Source organism: Acanthochromis polyacanthus, chromosome 17, assembly GCF_021347895.1.
Source record: "Acanthochromis polyacanthus isolate Apoly-LR-REF ecotype Palm Island chromosome 17, KAUST_Apoly_ChrSc, whole genome shotgun sequence".
In the NCBI taxonomy this organism is placed as follows: Eukaryota; Metazoa; Chordata; class Actinopteri; family Pomacentridae; genus Acanthochromis; species Acanthochromis polyacanthus.
Window position 1 is genome coordinate 38588972 of NC_067129.1, and position 18278 is coordinate 38607249.

The window sequence follows — 18278 nt, forward strand, 5'->3', positions numbered from 1 at the left end:
TATTTTGTGAGTTTCAAGTGATTTTAGTGAGAATTGTGGGTTTTCCTTCTTTAACTGAGGGGTACCAACAATTTTGTCCACGTGTGTAGCGGTTACGATTGGTGAGATAATTTGAGAACCAGCCAACAGCTTGGTCTAATAGGCCGATGTAGCTAAACTTACATCGTCTAAATTTCAGACTATGTTCATTTGAAAAACTTGAGTGAATTATATCATAGAATTAAATAGTGATTGTATTTGTTAGTGCAGTTCAGTAATATCTAATGTGTTTTTTCCTCTTCTGTTCAGAGTACAGACATGTCTGCTGCCCACAAAGTGCTGACTGAGGATCCTTCCCTGTGCTCCATCTTGTCTGGATGTGTTCCATGATCCAGTCACCACACCATGTGGACACAACTTCTGCAAAAACTGCATCACTGATCACTGAACATTAGTGACATCTGCCAGTGTCCCATCTGTAAAAAGGAGTTTAAGACCAGACCTGAACTGGACATCACACTTTTATCTCTGAGCTGGTCGCTGTGTTCAGACGTGAGCTCAACAGGAACCAGTAGCTCAGAGCAACAAGCTGCTGAAGCAGGAGAAGTTCTCTGTGAAATCTGCACTGGAACCAAGCTGAAGGCCCTGAAGTCCTGCCTGGTGTGTCTGCTCTCCTACTGTGAGACTACACCTGGAGCTCCATTGACCAAGTCAGTCCTGAAGAGACATCAGCTGGTGGATCCTGTGGAGGACCTGGAAGACAGGATGTGTCCGAAACACGACAAACCTCTGGAGCTGTTCTGTCCGGACCGACCACACATGTATCTGCCTGCTCTGCTCTGTTTTAGACCACAAGACTCACCAGGTTGTTCCTCTAATGGAAGAATATGAAGAACAGAAGGCAGAACTGCTGAAGACGGATGCTGAAGTTCAGCAGATGATCCAGAAGAGACGCCTGAAGATCTCTGAGATCAGAGAGTCTCTGAGGATCAGCATGATGCTGCAGACGGACAGAAAGCAAAGGTGTTCAGGTCTTCACAGCTCTGAAGGAGAATAGTTGAGAGACGCCTGAAACAGCTGATAAAGGAGGTGGAAGACCAACAGAAAGCAGCAGAGGAACAGGCTGAAGACTCCATCCAACATCTGGAGCAGCAAATCTCTGAGCTGATGAAGAGGAGCTCTGAGATGAAGCAGCTCTCAGACTCTGAAGACCACCTCCACCTCCTCCAAAGCTTCAGGGCCCTGAAAGCTGCTGCACCCACCGAGGACTTGATGGAGGTCACTGTTCATTCTTCATCATATGAGGGGACTGTGGTGAGAGCTGTAGCTCAGATAGAGGAGACGCTGACAGAAGTCATGAAGAAGACCAAACTGAAGCTAATCAAGAAGTTTGCAGTGATGTGACTTTAGATCCTGATACAGCAAAACCTAACCTTATCCTGTCTGATGATGGGAAACAAGTGAGTTATGGTGGTATGAAGAAGAATCTTCCCAACAATCCAGAGAGATTTACTTGGTGGACCAATGTTTTAGGAAAACAGAGTTTCTCTTCAAGCAGATTTTACTTTGAGGTTCAGGTTAAAGGGTAGACTGGATGGTGGGTAGGAGTGGTCACAGAGTCAGTCAACAGGAAGGGTCGAGGCTCATTGAGTCCTCAGTGTGGTTTCTGGAAGATCGGTTTGATGGACCAAGTGTACAGAGCTTCTGCTGATCCTTATGTCCGTCTCTCTGTTCTGGCACCGTATAAGAAGGTGGGAGTGTTTGTGGATTATGAGGAGGGTCTGGTCTCCTTCTATGATGCTGACAATGCAGATCACATCTATTCCTTTACAGGCTGCTCTTTCACTGAACCACTCTACCCATTCTTAATCCCCACATGAATAATGAGGGTAAAAACTCTGCTCCTCTGATCATCACTCCGGTCAGTCACACTGAGTAGAAGAATAAAGTGATTCTCTGCTGAAGGAGCAGCTTCTCTGGAATCATCAGCTTGGAGGTTGAATACCAGCTTTCACTTGTACATGTGTTGAACTTTATCACTCCATGCAGACAAGTCGTGGCAGCTTTCAGCAATCACACTCTTAATTTCTCCAGGAATGACCCATTCTAGTTGTAACTGTAATAAATCTACATGTTTGATCAGCTGTAGATTCTGATTCATGTTTTTCTGCTGAGACACACCAGCTTCATCATACTGGTTCATCTGGTTCACAAGAGCAGTTTGTGTCTCCAAGAGAGTCAAATGATCTGAAAAATCACAGTTTAATGAACAGCAATAAGATCTTTATGTATTTAGGAATCAACTTTGAATCAGAATTATCCATCAAACAATCTGTGGTGGAGTCTAACAAAATATTTTACTGAATGTTTTCCATTTTTTGTGTTTTAAATATGAAATAATTGACCTGACTGTATGTTAAAAAACTGCAACAAAAATAAAACTTGTTGTTTTGTGCAAAGAAATGAAGGACTGTGATTAAAACCAACGACACACAAGATTAAAAGAATAAATTACATGAACACACAGAGAACATCAATAATATCAAGAGCATCAGGTGTAGTTTGCTCTCGCTGCCTCAAAAAGAACGTTAAGAATACAGGAATGAAAATCAAACAGCAGATGGAGCTAAAGAGCTCAAAAATGAACAACCTGAACACCAGCCTCTCTGCTGTGACTCCACAGATCAGCTTATTCAGACTTTAATGTGTCTGCTGCATCAATGTTGTACAGATCTGTTGAACACTAATTACCAGTTGGCCCACTTTCAGCAGGACCTCACCATCAGTTTGGAGCTGATGGTGTTTTTAATGCAGATGAGTTTTATGTTGGTGATAAATGAGTTGAATCTCTGTGGTGCTGGATAGTCAGGGATCATCAGAGGGTCTCGTAGACCCATAAAAAAACATCCCATAAGAATGAAACAAAGAGTGGGCTTAGTGTTGATCTTGAAGTGTGTAATGGATGAAAAGCTGCTATACTAAAAGTTTTTATTTGGTTGTGCAGAACTCTTCGGCTGGAAGCTGTATCAGTACAGAAGAAAACGCCAGAGAGCATGCTGGGAATCCAAACGCTGCCAGGACTTGTTCAAAGTGGAGAAGGAATCAGAAAAAGTCGTGATTTGACCAATCTTTGGAACAAATTGAGGCTCAGAAGGGAAGTATTGTGAGATTCTTTAGTTTGTATATATTGTATTAGAGACCTATCAGTTCTTGGGGATAAATGTAGTTTTCAGTACATAATGAGCAGTGGATCACTCGCTTAATTGGTCTGGCTTCTTTTGAATGAATAAACCAGACGGTCTATGGAGGTGGTAGCAGGCGCTTTCCCCCTCACATCTACTTGGCTCAACTCTACTTGGTTTGTGAGGTTTTTCTATTGGGATGTCGTATCTGGTACCAGGTACTATTTTAGTACCAACTAGGCCAGGGTTCCATGCCAGCTGAGTCGAGGCGATAATGTGATGTCTGCAGAGGTCACTGATTGGACAGGGAGTGACGACACACCAGACCTGTACCTACCCTGATGAGTTTGTTGGACCTCCAGGTGCATCATCTTTAACCTTTGATCTCACCATTAAACAAGATAAGTCCAGGAACATTCAGTTTGCTGTCCTCACTTTTGACATTAAGGAAACTGCCACCACCTCACCCAAGCCAGGTCCTCTCCCTGGAGCCAGGTCTGGGGGAGGAAAAAGTAACACGAGGTTGCCGCCCAGTAGGCCCACGACCCACCCGGCAGGAAGTCGGGGTCGGGTGCTAAGCCGACCAGGCAGTAGGCAAGAGCGGGTGTCTAGGTGCATCGCCCCCGGGTGGAGTAGACTAGCCTTGGGGACATGGAGTGTCACCTCACTGGTGGGGAAGGAACCTGAGATGGTGCAGGAGGTGGAGCGATACTGGCTAGATCAGGGGTCGGCAACCTTTAACACTCAAAGAGTCATTTCGACCCGTTTCCCACAGAAAAGAAAACACCGGGAGCCGCAAAATCCTTTTGGCATTTAAATGAAGACAACACTGCATATATCGCTTTTTTTTACCTCTGTGCTCTTGTTAATTAGCCTCTAATTAGATAGATTAATTTTTTAAATCGTGTCCTTCCACTAATATTTGTCTTACTTGGTTAATGTCATTTTTGCTCCTGGACCTCATATTTTACATAACGTTAGCTGGAAATCAATATTTTGCGAATGTCTATTTAACTTGTAAAATCTATTTATCTATTTATCTTAAGCTAAGAACTTTTCTCCGGTAAGTCGCTGCCCTATTTTCCAAGACGACACTCCTCTGACTCTCTGACCTGCTGCCTGGACATCGAGCCGTGTTCTTGCGAGTAACGTGTATTACCCTATCATGAGCACTTTTTACTCAAAGACAAGACGTGTCTTTCTTGGAGTGGAGCTTTAATATACAGGCTTGCCATTCTTGAGTACAAAACAATGTGAAACTACAGGCGTTGCTTCTCCAGGAGTAAAACAAAAAAAGGCATGAAACGTGTGGGAATCGGAAGCTCCGTGTTGTCTCTCTGCTTCAACTCTGCGCTCTCATGCAATAGTACCCCAGCAGCCCATCCGGTGGAGTGACACGTCAAAATAAGAGCGGTAATTTCACAATAAAATTTTCTATATTAAAATGCATTGAAACGTGCCTAAAAGGCAGAACAATTTATTTTCCAAAGTTACAGGGAGCCACAACAGAGGGCTGAAAGAGCCACATGCGGCTCTGGAGCCGCGGGTTGCCGACCCCTGGGCTAGATATAGTTGGGCTCACCTCCACGCACAACAAGGGTTCTGGAACCAGAATCCTGGAGAGGGGTTGGACTCTCTCCTTTTCCGGAGTTGTCCAGAGTGAGAGGTGCCGGGTGGGTGTGGGATACTCATGAACCCCCAGCTGAGTGCCGCTTTGGTGGAATTCTCCCAGGAGAACAAGCGGGTCACCTCTCTGTGACTTCAGATTGTGGAGGGAAAAACCCTGACTGTTGCCTGTCCTTATGCACCGAACAGCAGTTCCGAGTATTTGGCCTTCTTGGAGTCTCTGAGTGGTGTCCTGGAAAGGGTACCACCTGGGGATTCCATAGTTCTCTTGGGGCAACTTCAACCCTCACATGGGCAACGATGGAGAAACCTGGAGGGGGGTGATTGGGAGGAACGGTGATTGGGAAGAATTTCATTTAGCAGACTTTTGTCCAAAGCAACGTACAACACAAGCAAGAATTCAGACACAAGGAAAATCTTTAGTAAGTGCAAAAGTGCTTCAAGTGCGATTGGTCAAAGGTGTTGCCATCAAGTTGCAGAAGAATTGCTAACTACCCCCCCCTTTTTTCTTTTTTTTCAACTTTGTCAGTGCTAAATAAGTGCTGGGTTTTGGACCACCTGACTTATTCTACCCCTAAGGTGGAGTCGGATTAAGTGCCTAGACTTCTGTGCTAGTCATCGACTAGTCATGCTAGTTATAGACTAGCACAAACACCATGTTCAAGCATAAGGTTGTTCATAAGTGTACCTGGTACCAGAGCACCTTAGATCAAAGGTCGATGATCGATTTTATAGTCGTATCATCAGACCTGTGGTCGTATGTCTTGGACACTTGAGTAAAGAGAGGAGCAGAGCTGTCAACTGATCTCCACCTGGCGGTGAGTTGGATCTGATGGAGCTCATGTGGAGGTGTCCCTGAGCAAGACACTGAACCCCTAACTGCTCCTGATGGGCTGTGGTTAGCACCTTGCATGGCAGCTTCCGCCATCAGTGTGTGAAAGTGACATATAATGTAAGGCGCTTTGGGTATTGTGTCAGGTATAATAAAACGTTATATCAATTTACCATTTACCATTTTAGTGAGGGTGAACTGGGAACATCTGCTGGAGGACCCCGTCTGTGGGGTTTTCAATTCCCACCTCCGGAAGAGTTTCTCCTGCATCCCGGGGGAGGTTAGGGATGTGGAGTCTGAGTGGTCCATGTTCAAAGCCTCTGTTGCAGAAGCACTTGTTAGGAACCATGGCCTGAGGGTCACTGGTGCCTGCTGCGGCGGCAACTGATGAATCTGCTGGTGGACACCAGCAGTGAGGGAAGCATGGTCACACCAGTATGACCATGCTTCACACCGATGAGTACTGGTTGGCAAAAAGGGCTGGAGCTGCGGCAGTCACGGAAGCAAAATTGGAGTGTGGGAGGAGTTCAGGGAGGCTATGGAGAAGGCCTTTTGGTTGTCCTCAAGGAGGTTCTGGCAAACTGTCCAATGCCTCAGGAAGAGGAGGCAGGGCTTTGATCAGACTGTGTACAGTTGGGGTGGAGAACTGCTGACCCGTGCTGGGGATGTTGTCAGGTGATGGGAAGAGCACTTTGAGGAACTCCTAAACCCAGTAAACATGTCCTCTGAGGGGGAGGAAGAGCCTGAAGACTCGGGGGAATCTTTGTCCATATCCATGACAAAGGTCGCTGAGGTAGTTAAGAAGCTCCTCAGTGGCACCAGATGTGGACCAGATTCACCCTAAGGCTCTGGGGCCTCATTTATAAAGCTTGCGTATGCACAAAACAGGGCTAGAAAGTGGCGGTGATTTATAAAAACAAACTTGGCGTGAGAATGTGCGCACCGGCACGCCAACCTTGATGCTTGATGCTTGCTTACGCACAAAACAGGGCGTAAATCACAAACCTTGCGTAGAAAGTGGCGTACGCTGTGTACGTTGTGATTTCTAAAAACAAACTTGGCGTGAGATTGTGCGCACCGGTGCACCGACTTTGATGCTTGCTTAAGCACATTTTGGAGACAGAGGGAACTGCAGTGCCGGAGGGTGAAGTGGTGAATTGAAACCAGATTGATCTCAAACCTTTATTGTTATCACATATTAGACTTGTAGAGGCGGATAATCGTAAACCCTCATTGTTGTAGATGTTCATATACTGCGCCATTCAGCCTACGACTGTATTTGCAGAACTAAGTTCATTTTTCAAACTTCCATCTTCAAATGATATAGAGCGGTGAGTGGCACTGATTGATTACTAATTTGGAAAAGGCCTGTGACAATCAGTCCAATCGCTGATCAAGCGGATAAATAGCGGGTGACAGCCGTGCGTAATGTGGCACAATGGATGCGCTGGGATTGCTGGAAGATCTCGTTAAGAATGGAGAGAGATTTTAGGAATCACGGGGATTTGCCCATGATGATAACTGGCTAATAAGCCGATTCAGATTCCCTAGAGCAGTACTCTTGGATCTATGTGCTGAACTGGGCCGTCTTAGACCGACCCACCCGCCGAAACCACGCCATCCCGGTACAGACACAGGAGCTGACGACTCGGGCATTTCTGGCGACACCGGCTCCTTCCAGCGGGAATTGGCCGACAGGTATGTGTTTTATATGAAGAATATATGAGGTTACATTTGTTGTCTAAATCCTATCTGGGTCTGATATACAGTTAAATGATGTCCTTTACGTCTGGGATATCACAACCCTCAGCGCAATAATGCCAGCTGTTTTGGATGACATTATAAACATGACCAGTCAATACATCAGGTTTCCTTACACTGTGGGTGAACAGGCCAACATTAAACGGCAATTTGCAGCAATGTCCGGTTTCCCAAATGTAATCGGCGTAACTGACTGCACTCGTGCTGCTGTAAGGGCTCCGAGTGAAGATGAATTTGTCTATGTGAACCGAAAAAAATGTACATTCAATCAGTGTACAAATTATTTGTACATTGGACATGATCATAACAAATTTAGTGGCAGGGTGGCCTGGGTCAACACATGATTCATTCATCCTGACGCACAGCAACGTAGGGAAAAGACTGCAGGCCGGCGCTGTAAAATGCCGTGGATCCAGCAGCTTATTTATATACAGATACATTCATGAGTTACTTTGCATTGACCATTCATGGTAAAATGTGGGTGTGTTTTGGGCGGAATGTGAGGTGGATCCACCTGTGCAATCTTCCAGCTGGTGGGTGATTTATCAAGAAATTGCGTGCAGCTGTGCTTACGCACAGTTTTATAAATCAGGGGCGAAGGGCATACGCCCTTTTCGTATTTTCGGCGTACACAAACTTTAGTATGGATCCTACGCAATGTTTTATAAATGAGGCCCCTGGACATTGTTGGACTGTCTTGGCTGACACGTCTCTACAATGTTGCGTGGACATTGGGTACAGTACCTGTGGAGTGGTAGACTGAGGTGGTGGTTCCCATTTTCAAAAAGGGGGACTGGAGAGTGTGTTCCAACTACCGTGGTATCACACTTCTCAGCCTCCTCGGGAAAGTTTTTCTTGGCTGCTGGAAGGGAGGCTTTGACCTATTGTTGAACCTCGGATTCAGGAGGAGCAATGCAGATTCTGTCCTAGTCGTGGAACGGTGGATCAGATCTTTACTCTTGAGGAGCTGCTGAGGGGGTTATGGGAGTTCGACCTGCCAGTCCACATGTGTTTTGTGATCTGGAGAAGGCCTACGGCCGTGTCCCCCGAGGGACTCTGTGGGGGTACTGAGGGAGTATGGGGTACCAGGTTCACTGATACAAGCCATTTGGTCCCTGTACAACCAAAGTGAGAGCTGTGTCCTCATACTCGGCACAAAGTCACACACGTTTCCAGTGGTTGTTGAACTCCACCAGGGCTGTTCCTTGTCTCTGATCCTGTTCATGGTCTTTATGAACAGGATCTCAAGGTGGGGAGGGTGTCCAGTTTGGGGACCTCAGGATCACGTGCTGCTTTTTGCAGATGATGTAATTCTGTTCTCTTCCTCAGACCTTCAGCAGCACTGGAGTGGTTTGCAGCCAACTGTGAAGCAGTGGAGATGTGGATCAGAACCTCCAAGTCCAAAGCCAAGGTTCTCTGCTGGAAGCAGTGGATTGTTCCCTCTGGGTTGGGGGGAAGTTGCTTTCCCAAGTGAAGGAGTTCAAGTATCTTGGGATGTTGTTCATGAGTGATGGGAAAATGGAGCATGAGATGGAGAGGAGGATTGGTGCCGTGTCAGCAGTAATGAAATCATTGGATCAAACCGTCGTGGTGAAGGGGGAGCTGAGCCGTAAGGCGAATCTCTCAGTTTACCATCCATCTACGTTCCAACCCTCACCTATGGTCATGAGCTTTGGGTAGTGACCGAAAGAACAAGATCACAGATACAAGCGGCCAAAATGAGCTTCCTCCGTAGGTGTCTGGGCTCAGCCTTAGTGATAGGGTGAGAAGATCAGACATCTGGAGGGAGCTCAGAGTAGAGCTGCTGATTGTTCGTGTCGAAACGAACCAGTTGAGGTGGTTTGGCCATCTGACTCGGATGCCTCAGGGGAGACTTCCTCTGGAGGTTTTCTGAGCACGTCCGTCTGGGAGGAGACCCGGGGGTAGACTCGGAACTCGGTGAAGAGATTATATATCTCGTCTCTCCTGGGGATCCAATAGGAAGAGCTGGAAAGCGTTGAGATATCGTGAAACCAAGAGGAGAAAATATGCTAAAATATGAAATACTAATATAAATATATACTGAAAACATAAAGGAAGATTCTAAAAGAAGTGTTAAAAGAGGCCTAAAATTTATTTATTTCTTCCTCTAAATACACATTTAATTGCTATTTTTATAGATGATCATGACTCTGATGTGACCTCTTTTCATTTTCTCACCACTAAATGCACATTGCTATTCACACAATTAAGCAAATAATGTATGATTTCATATATTTATTATCTGACACTTGGATGGATCAAATGCATTTTACTCACATTTAATATCAACTCTAAGATTAAAACCCACAGCTGTAATTTCATTTACTGTCAGCTGAGAGTTGAGCTGTTAGTTTTGAAATGAAAAAAATTGTTTAACTGTTTTCAGACTTTCCATATCTCCTTTATTCTTTGTGTGTTCATGTAATTTATTCTTTTTAATCTTGTGTGCTGTTGGTTTCAATCACAGTCCTTCATTATTTGCACAAAACAAGTTTTATTTTTTGTTTTTGTAAGTCTTTTTAACATACAGTCAGGTCAATTATTTCATATTTAAGGCACAGAAAAGGGAAAACATTCAGTAAAACATTTTGTTAGACTCCACCACAGTTTGTTTGATGGATAATTCTGATTCAAAGTTGATTCCTAAATACATAAAGATCTTATTACTGTTCATTAAAATATGATTTTTCAGATCATTTGACTCTCTTGGAGACACAAACTGCTCTTGTGAACCAGATGAACCAGTACGATGAAGCTGGTGTGTCTCAGCAGAAAAACACGAATCAGAATCTACAGCTGATCAAACATGTAGATTTATTACAGTTACAACTAGAATGGGTCATTCCTGGAGAAATTAAGAGTGTGATTGCTGAAAGCTGCCACGACTTGTTTGCATGGAGTGATAAAGTTCAACACATGTACAAGTGAAAGCTGGTATTCAACCTCCAAGCTGATGATTCCAGAGAAAGCTGCTCCTTCAGCAGAGAATCACTTTATTCTTCTACTCAGTGTGACTGACCGGAGTGATGATCAGAGGAGCAGAGTTTTTACCCTCATTATTCCCATGAGGATTGAGGAATGGGTAGAGTGGTTCAGTGAAAGCGTAGCCTGTAAAGGAGTAGATGTGATCTGCATTGTCAGCATCATAGAAGGAGACCAGACCCTCCTCATAATCCACAAACACTCCCACCTTCTTATACGGTGACAGAACAGAGAGACGGACATAAGGATCAGCAGAAGCTCTGTACACTCGGTCCATCAAACCGATCTTCCAGAAACCACACTGAGGACTCAGTGAGTGTTGTACCTTCCTGTTGACTGACTCTCTGACCACTCCTACATCCCATCCAGTCTTCCTTTTAACCTGAACCTCAAAGTAAAATCTGCTTGAAGAGAAACTCTGCTTTCCTAAAACATTCAACCACTGAGTAAATCTCTCTGGATTGTTGGGAAGATTCTTCTTCATACCACCATGACTCACTTGTTTCCCATCATCAGACAGGATGAGATCATTTCTTGCTGTATCAGGATCCAGAGTCACATCCACTGCAAACTTCTTGATTAGCTTCAGTTTGATCTTCTTCATGACTTCTGTCAGCGTCTCCTCTATCTGAGCTACAGCTCTCACCACAGTCCCCTCATATGATGAAGAATGAACAGTGACCTCCATCAAGTCCTCGGTGGGTGCAGCAGCTTTCAGGGCCCTGAAGCTTTGGAGGAGGTGGAGGTGGTCTTCAGAGTCTGAGAGCTGCTTCATCTCAGAGCTCCTCTTCATCAGCTCAGAGATTTGTTGCTCCAGATGTTGGATGGAGTCTTCAGCCTGTTCCTCTGCTGCTTTCTGTTGGTCTTCCACCTCCTTTATCAGCTGCTTCAGGCGTCTCTCAACTATCTCCTTCAGAGCCGTGAAGACCTGAACACCTTCTGCTTTCTGTCCGTCTGCAGCATCATTACTGATCCTCAGAGACTCTCTGATCTCAGAGATCTTCAGGCGTCTCTTCTGGATCATCTGCTGAACTTCAGCATCCGTCTTCAGCAGCTCTGCCTTCTGTTCTTCATATTCTTCCTTCAGAGGAACAACCTGGTGAGTCTTGTGGTCTAAAACAGAGCAGAGCAGGCAGATACATGTGTCGTCAGTCCGACAGAACAGCTCCAGAGGTTTGTCGTGTTTCAGACACATCCTGTCTTCCAGGTCCTCCACAGGATCCACCAGCTGATGTCTCTTCAGGACTGACTTGGTCAGATGGAGCTCCAGGTGAGTCTCACAGTAGGAGAGCAGACACACCAGGCAGGACTTCAGGGCCTTCAGCTTGGTTCCAGTGCAGATGTCACAGAGAACTTCTCCTGCTTCAGCAGCTTGTTGCTCTGAGCTACTGGTTTCCTGTTGAGCTTCACGTCTGAACACAGCGACCATCTCAGAGATAAAAGTGTTGATGTCCAGTTCAGGTCTGGTCTTAAACTCCTTTTTACAGATGGGACACTGGCAGATGTCACTAATGTTCCAGTGATCAGTGATGCAGTTTTTGCAGAAGTTGTGTCCACATGGTGTGGTGACTGGATCAGTGAACACATCCAGACAGATGGAGCACAGGAAGTGATCCTCAGTCAGCACTTTGTGGGCAGCAGACATGTCTGTACTCTGAACAGAAGAGGAAAAAACACATTAGATATTACTGAACTGCAGTAACAAATACAAACACTGTTTAAATCTATGGTTTAATTTACTCAAGTTGTTTAAATGATCATTAGTCTGAAATTTAGACTTGATATAAGTTAAGCTACATCGGCCTATCAGACCAAGCTGTTGGCTGGTTCTAAAATTATCTCACCAATCGTAAGCTGTGTGTGCAGCTCAGTGGTCTCTCCTCTAGCGTTATTCATGTTACCAAAGGTGTACCACAAGGTTCTGTCTTTGGACCCACTCTCTTTACCATTAATGTCAACGATGTGGGTCAAAACAAACGAGTCTGTTCATCTTTATGCTGATGACACAATCATTTACTGCTGAGAGAACACTGCTGTCCTTGTATTTGAATATCTTCAGTCAGCATTTGACATCATTCAGTCACATCTGTTACACCTCAGACTAGTGTTAAATGCTGACAAAACCAAAGTTCTGTTGTTTTCTGGTCAAGAGAAGGTATCTGAAGTTCCCCCTGGTGTTACAACTGCACAAGCACCCCTCTTCCAAATGCCTCGGCATCACAGTTGATGAAAGCTTCTGTTTTAAAACCCACATTGAAAATCATTTAAACTGTTATTGTTTTTTTTCTGGAACAATCCCTGGTTTTCTTTTAGTACCAGGAAACAGCTTCTGGCTGCCACCTTCTTGCCTGTCCTTGATAATGGAGATATTTTTACATGAATTCCTCGACCCACTCTCTCAGACTGTTGGATACTGTTTACGGACTGTAAACCTCTCACTGCACTTTAGTCTCCTTGGTTAACTGGTCATCACTGTCCATTTTATGTACAAATCCATCCTTGGTCTGCTGCCCACATATGTATTTATCCTCCTCCATGTCACGTAAACAGTTCAGTCATAGTCTACGTTATCAGGACTTCATTACTTTCACCGTGTCCTCCGTCCACACAGAACTCAGCAAAACATCTTTTTCTTACTGTGCTGCCTTTATCGTGAACTCACTACAGCAGAGTCTGAAGCTGTCCCACTTGATTCCCCTGGAGGACTTCAAACGTCTCTTAAATAATATGAAATATCATCTGTTAGGACTTGTTCCTCTTGATAGGATTTATTTTATAATACAGTGCCTTGTGAAAGTATTCGGCCCCCTTGAACTTTTCAACATTTCAGGCTTCAAACATAAAGATATAAAATTGTAATTTTTTGTCAAGAATCAACAAGTGGGACACAATCGTGAAGTGGAACGAAATTTATTGGATATTTTATACTTTTTTAAACAAATAAAAACCTGAAAAGTGGGGCGTGCAATATTATTCGGCCCCCTTGCATTAATACTTTGTAGCGCCACCTTTTGCTGCAATTACAGCTGCAGGTCGCTTGGGGTATGTCTCTATCAGTTTTGCACATCCAGAGACTGAAATTCTTGCCTATTCTTCCTTGCAAAACAGCTCGAGCTCAGAGAGGTTGGATGGAGAGCGTTTGTGAACAGCAGTCTTCAGCTCTGCCCACAGATTCTCCATTGGATTCAGGTCTGGACTTTGACTTGGCCATTCTAACACCCGGATACGTTTATTTGTGAACCATTCCATTGTAGATTTGCTTTATGTTTTGGTTCATTGTCCTGTTGGAAGATAAATCTCCGTCCCAGTCTCAGGTCTTTTGCAGACTCCAACAGGTTTTCTTCCAGAATGCTCCTGTATTTGGCTCCATTCATCTTCCCATCAATTTTAACCATCTTCCTTGTCCCTGCTGAAGAAAAGCAGGCCCAAACCATGAGGCTGCCACCATCATGTTTGACAGTGGGGATGGTGTGTTCAGGGTGATGAGCTGTGTTGCTTTTACGCCAAACATATCGTTTTGCATTGTGGCCAAAAAGTTGGATTTTGGTTCCATCTGACCAGAGCACCTTCTTCCACATGTTTGCTGTGTCTCCCAGGTGGCTTGTGGCAAACTTCAAACCAGACTTTTTATGGATATCTTTGAGAAATGGCTTTCTTCTTGCCACTCTTCCATAAAGGCCAGATTTGTGCAGTGTACGACTGATTGTTGTCCTATGGACAGACTCTCCCACCTCAGCTGTAGATCTCTGCAGTTCATCCAGAGTGATCATGGGCCTCTTGGCTGCATCTCTGATCAGTCTTCTCCTTGTTGGAGGTGAAAGTTTAGAGGGACGGCCGGGTCTTGGTAGATTTGCAGTGGTCTGATACTCCCTCCATTTCAATATGATTGCTTGCACAGTGCTCCTTGAGATGTTTAAAGCTTGGGAAATCTTTTTGTATCCAAATCCGGCTTTAAACTTCTCCACAACAGTATCTGGGACCTGCCTGGTGTGTTCCTTGGTCTTCATGATGCTCTCTGCACTTTAAACAGAACCCTGAGACTATCACAGAGCAGGTGCATTTATACGGAGACTTGATTACACACAGGTGGATTCTATTTATCATCATCAGTCATTTAGGACAACATTGGATCATTCAGAGATCCTCACTGAACTTCTGGAGTGAGTTTGCTGCACTGAAAGTAAAGGGGCCCAATAATATTGCACACCCCACTTTTCAGTTTTTTATTTGTTAAAAAAGTATAAAATATCCAATAAATTTCGTTCCACTTCACGATTGTGTCCCAATTGTTGTTGATTCTTGACAAAAAATTAAAATTTTATATCTTTATGTTTGAAGCCTGAAATGTGGCGAAAGGTTGAAAAGTTCAAGGGGGCCGAATACTTTCACAAGGCCCTGTATATATGTTTATTTACATATTGCTCTTATGTGCTAAATAAAAGAGTTGTACCGATCTGTGAATAAATAAGAGGGACTCAAGCATCTATCCCAGGCTGTGAAGGACAGAATAAATGAAGATTAGACCAGGGGCCTATTTCACGAAGCAGTTTTAGGGAAAACTCTGAGTTTCTTAACCCTGAAATGAGGGAAACTCAAAGTTTTCCGTTTCACAAAGCGAGGTAACTAACCAGGGAATGCGGGGTAACTCGAGCCTGTTTCACAAAGAGGGGTAACTTCAACTCTCGGTCAGTTACCGCAGTAACAGACTCTATGACTCTAACCTGGTCACCAGCAGGTTTATCTGAGAAAACCTCCAGTTTCTCTCCGTCTCCGCCCTCTTTCAGCCACACGCTGTTTCATTTCCTCATTCATTCAGTCAGTAAGCGAGCGAGTTTTGGCGTAGAACAGCTTTTATTAACGATCCAGTGGATAAAGGAGCAGCATTACTGCACAGATCATTAAATATTCGTTGGTAGATTGTTATCAGACCGAGCATAAATGTTCTCGCATTTCCGGACAATTATTGGTTTGAGCGGTACCGTTTCGTAATCGTTTCAAGTCCATAATCTACATAAACAACCTAATCCTTACATTTACATTACCAACCAGTCATGCTCTCACATCCAGCAGATATTGTGTGTTGCGCTGCGGTTCTTTTCAAATGAAAGTTTTTATATGATGTCAGAGATGCAGAGTAAGGCAACTGTATGGAGGACAGTCAGAAAAGTTTTCCTGGCTCTGAAACGACTTTTACTTGTCATTGTGGTTTTCCTGGACACAAACCTGTCAGAGGATCAAGAGGAGTTCCACAGGATTGCAGGTGAATGATGTAGAGATCTGTTAAATTCATTTTAAATCTTATTCTGTTAATGACATTGTGCTGCAGCCTCAGACTGGGATCAGTCATTTTAATTTCTTTTAGGATTTCCCAGTGTGATTGGCTGCATAGATGCACACACATCCCCATCACAGCTCCCTCACATCATGAACAGGAAGTCCATTCACAGCATAAATGTGCAGGTAGGCTACAGGTAGACTGACTACTGTTTCTAAATGTTAAAGACTGCATCATAGTTCAACATCTGTCATTCTCTGCACTGTCCAGATCATATGTGATGCTGCATACATCATTTCTAATGTGGAGGCCACGTGGTCTGGGTCTGTTCATGACTCCAGGATTTATGGAGAGTCTAACCTGAGCAACAGACTGCAGCGTGGTCAGCAGCATAAAGATTTTCACAATAGAATTCTCTTGTCTCTCTCCTTTAATATGCTCTGATGTATCCACTATACATTACAGGAGAGTTTGATGGCCTTCTGCTGGGTGACAGGGGTTACCATGCCAACCCAGGCTGATGACCTCATACCCTGACCCTGAACCAGGTCCCCAACAGAACTTCAACCGGGCTCACTGCAGGACCAGAGCCCGGGTGGAGATGACCATAGGCCTGCTGAAAGCCCGTTTCCAGAGCCTACGTCTCCTCAGGGTGACCCCTGAGAGGGCCTGTGATATTACTGTGGCATGTGTTGTTCTTCATAATATTACCACTATTAGAGGAGAGCAACACCCTGCCCTACAAACTGAAGACCCAGATGATGAGCCCATCCACCTGCAGCTATCCAGGACAGCAGAGCAGTCAGAGACACCGTATGCAATAATCACTTTAGAGTTTAAGTCTCCATCATCACCACCACAGCAAATAAAGACATGATACACATTTCATTTGCTCTTCTTTATTTCCTACAAATAAACAGTTCAGTTCATGTTCCAGTAGTTAACATAATTCTCCTGTGACCATCACCACCTCTAACTTGTGCTCCAGTATTTCAATTTCCAGATCTGCCCTCCTAATCTGTTTTTTTGGATTTTTCTCAGCAAATGCAGTTTGTAAATCTGTTTTACTGATAACTGGGAATACATAGAGGACATTCAATTATACAGTTCCACATGAATTCCACAGAATGAAGCTCTGGTGTTTCCTGAACGGTTGTTGCTAGAGGTACGGACCCGTACTCGTAGCCTGTGGACTACGGATACGGCACTTGCCATTTGCCAATCAGATACGTGAGATCTGGTCATGTGACTCCCGGTAGACGCTAGCTGTACGGACCCGTAGCATCGGTACGACAGGTACGGACCCTAAACCTGACCCGAACACTAACCCTAACCTTAACCTTTGCTTACCTTTCAACAGTTTGCAGTGGTTAGCAGCTTCTTGACTCGCGAGACTCACGTACGGGTCCATATCTGTCTGGCAAATGGAAAGTGCCGTATCCGTAGCCTGTGGGCTACGGATACGGACCCGTATCCGTAGACACTACCTTCCTGAACATCCATCTCACTGTGTCAGTCTGTGCAGTGGAAGCTGAGGAACCATCCTGCTGCTGTCCAGCCATGCTCTGTTAAAAGGATGAGAATGTGCAATACTTCAGTGTAGGCTAAATGTCACACTCTATATTCCACCCAAAATGTGAATGAGAAGAGAACTATCAGTAACATCCTCTGTATGCCTTTCTGGATCCCCCTCTGTAAAGGCAGCAGACACAGGTTCATCCTCTTCATCCTAGATCAGTGACATGTTTCAGTAAACTTAAACTACCATTTGGAGAAATCTGTGGAGTGTTGCCTACTTACAATTACAAGGTATATATATATATATATATATATATATATATATATATATATATATATATATATATATATATACGTTAGTTCAAATAGGCTTAATTATTTAACAGGACATGATATGGATGCAGACATTTAGGCTATGTGTGGATAAAACAACTGCACAGTCAAACAGCCACTTAATATTTAGGCTACTTTACAATGTAAAACATGATCAACATGAAGTACCTCCATGAGATAATGCCGAGGTCTGACCTGTTTGAACAATGTTTTTATATTTCATCTTAAGCTGCTGTCCTGCAGGATTTCCTCTAAATGAAATAACTTAATATTCTACCATTCAGACAGTTATTCCCTGTAATATTATTACGATTACAAAGGACTACATTTAAACTTACGCATTGATCCAGGCTGTTCTCCACGCCGTCTCTCTCTCTTTTGCAGCTGCAGCGGTGTTGCACTTCTTTCTAAAAACGTGTTCAAACTCGCCGTATGAGCGCGTTAAAAACTTCCAGTTCAAAAATGCAGCCTTTCGCTTCCCCGTTTCCATGGTGACTCGTCGAATCGGGGTTCAATTGATGCTGTCTTTTCAGACTTGCGGTGCACGCGCTTAACTCCGGGTCAAACTGCTCTGAGTTGATTAAACCAACTCAAACCAGCCGTTGTGAAACCGAAAACTCAGAGTTTTCTATCTCAGAGTAGATCAACTCAGAGTTGAGGAAGAAACTCAGAGTTTGTAAAACCTGCTTCATGAAATAGGCCCCAGGTCTCTGTTGAAAATGAGAACCTGTGTCTCAATGAGATTATCTGTATAATAAACATTAAACTA

The 18278-nt window shown here is 44.2% G+C and overlaps 1 protein-coding gene and 1 pseudogene across 2 annotated transcripts; one reads left to right on the top strand and one right to left on the bottom strand.

Annotated features, from left to right (window-relative positions):
• Window positions 1-297: 297 nt before the first annotated feature.
• On the top strand, window positions 298-6007 carry LOC127530712 (E3 ubiquitin-protein ligase TRIM39-like; annotated as a pseudogene).
• Window positions 6008-10182: 4175 nt separating this feature from the next.
• On the bottom strand, window positions 10183-12029 carry LOC127530537 (E3 ubiquitin-protein ligase TRIM39-like). 2 transcript variants are annotated; one of them, XM_051937493.1, is made up of 2 exons: window positions 11810-12029; window positions 10183-11779 (listed from the first exon to the last, which is right to left on the bottom strand). In XM_051937493.1, the coding sequence occupies exons 1-2, from the start codon at window positions 12026-12028 to the stop codon at window positions 10403-10405; spliced, it is 1596 nt and encodes a 531-aa protein (XP_051793453.1). In that variant the 5' UTR covers window position 12029; the 3' UTR covers window positions 10183-10402. The 2 variants fall into 2 exon arrangements, with proteins under 2 accessions (XP_051793453.1, XP_051793452.1); XM_051937492.1 differs by having other exon boundaries at window positions 10183-12029.
• Between the last annotated feature and the right edge of the window lie 6249 nt (window positions 12030-18278).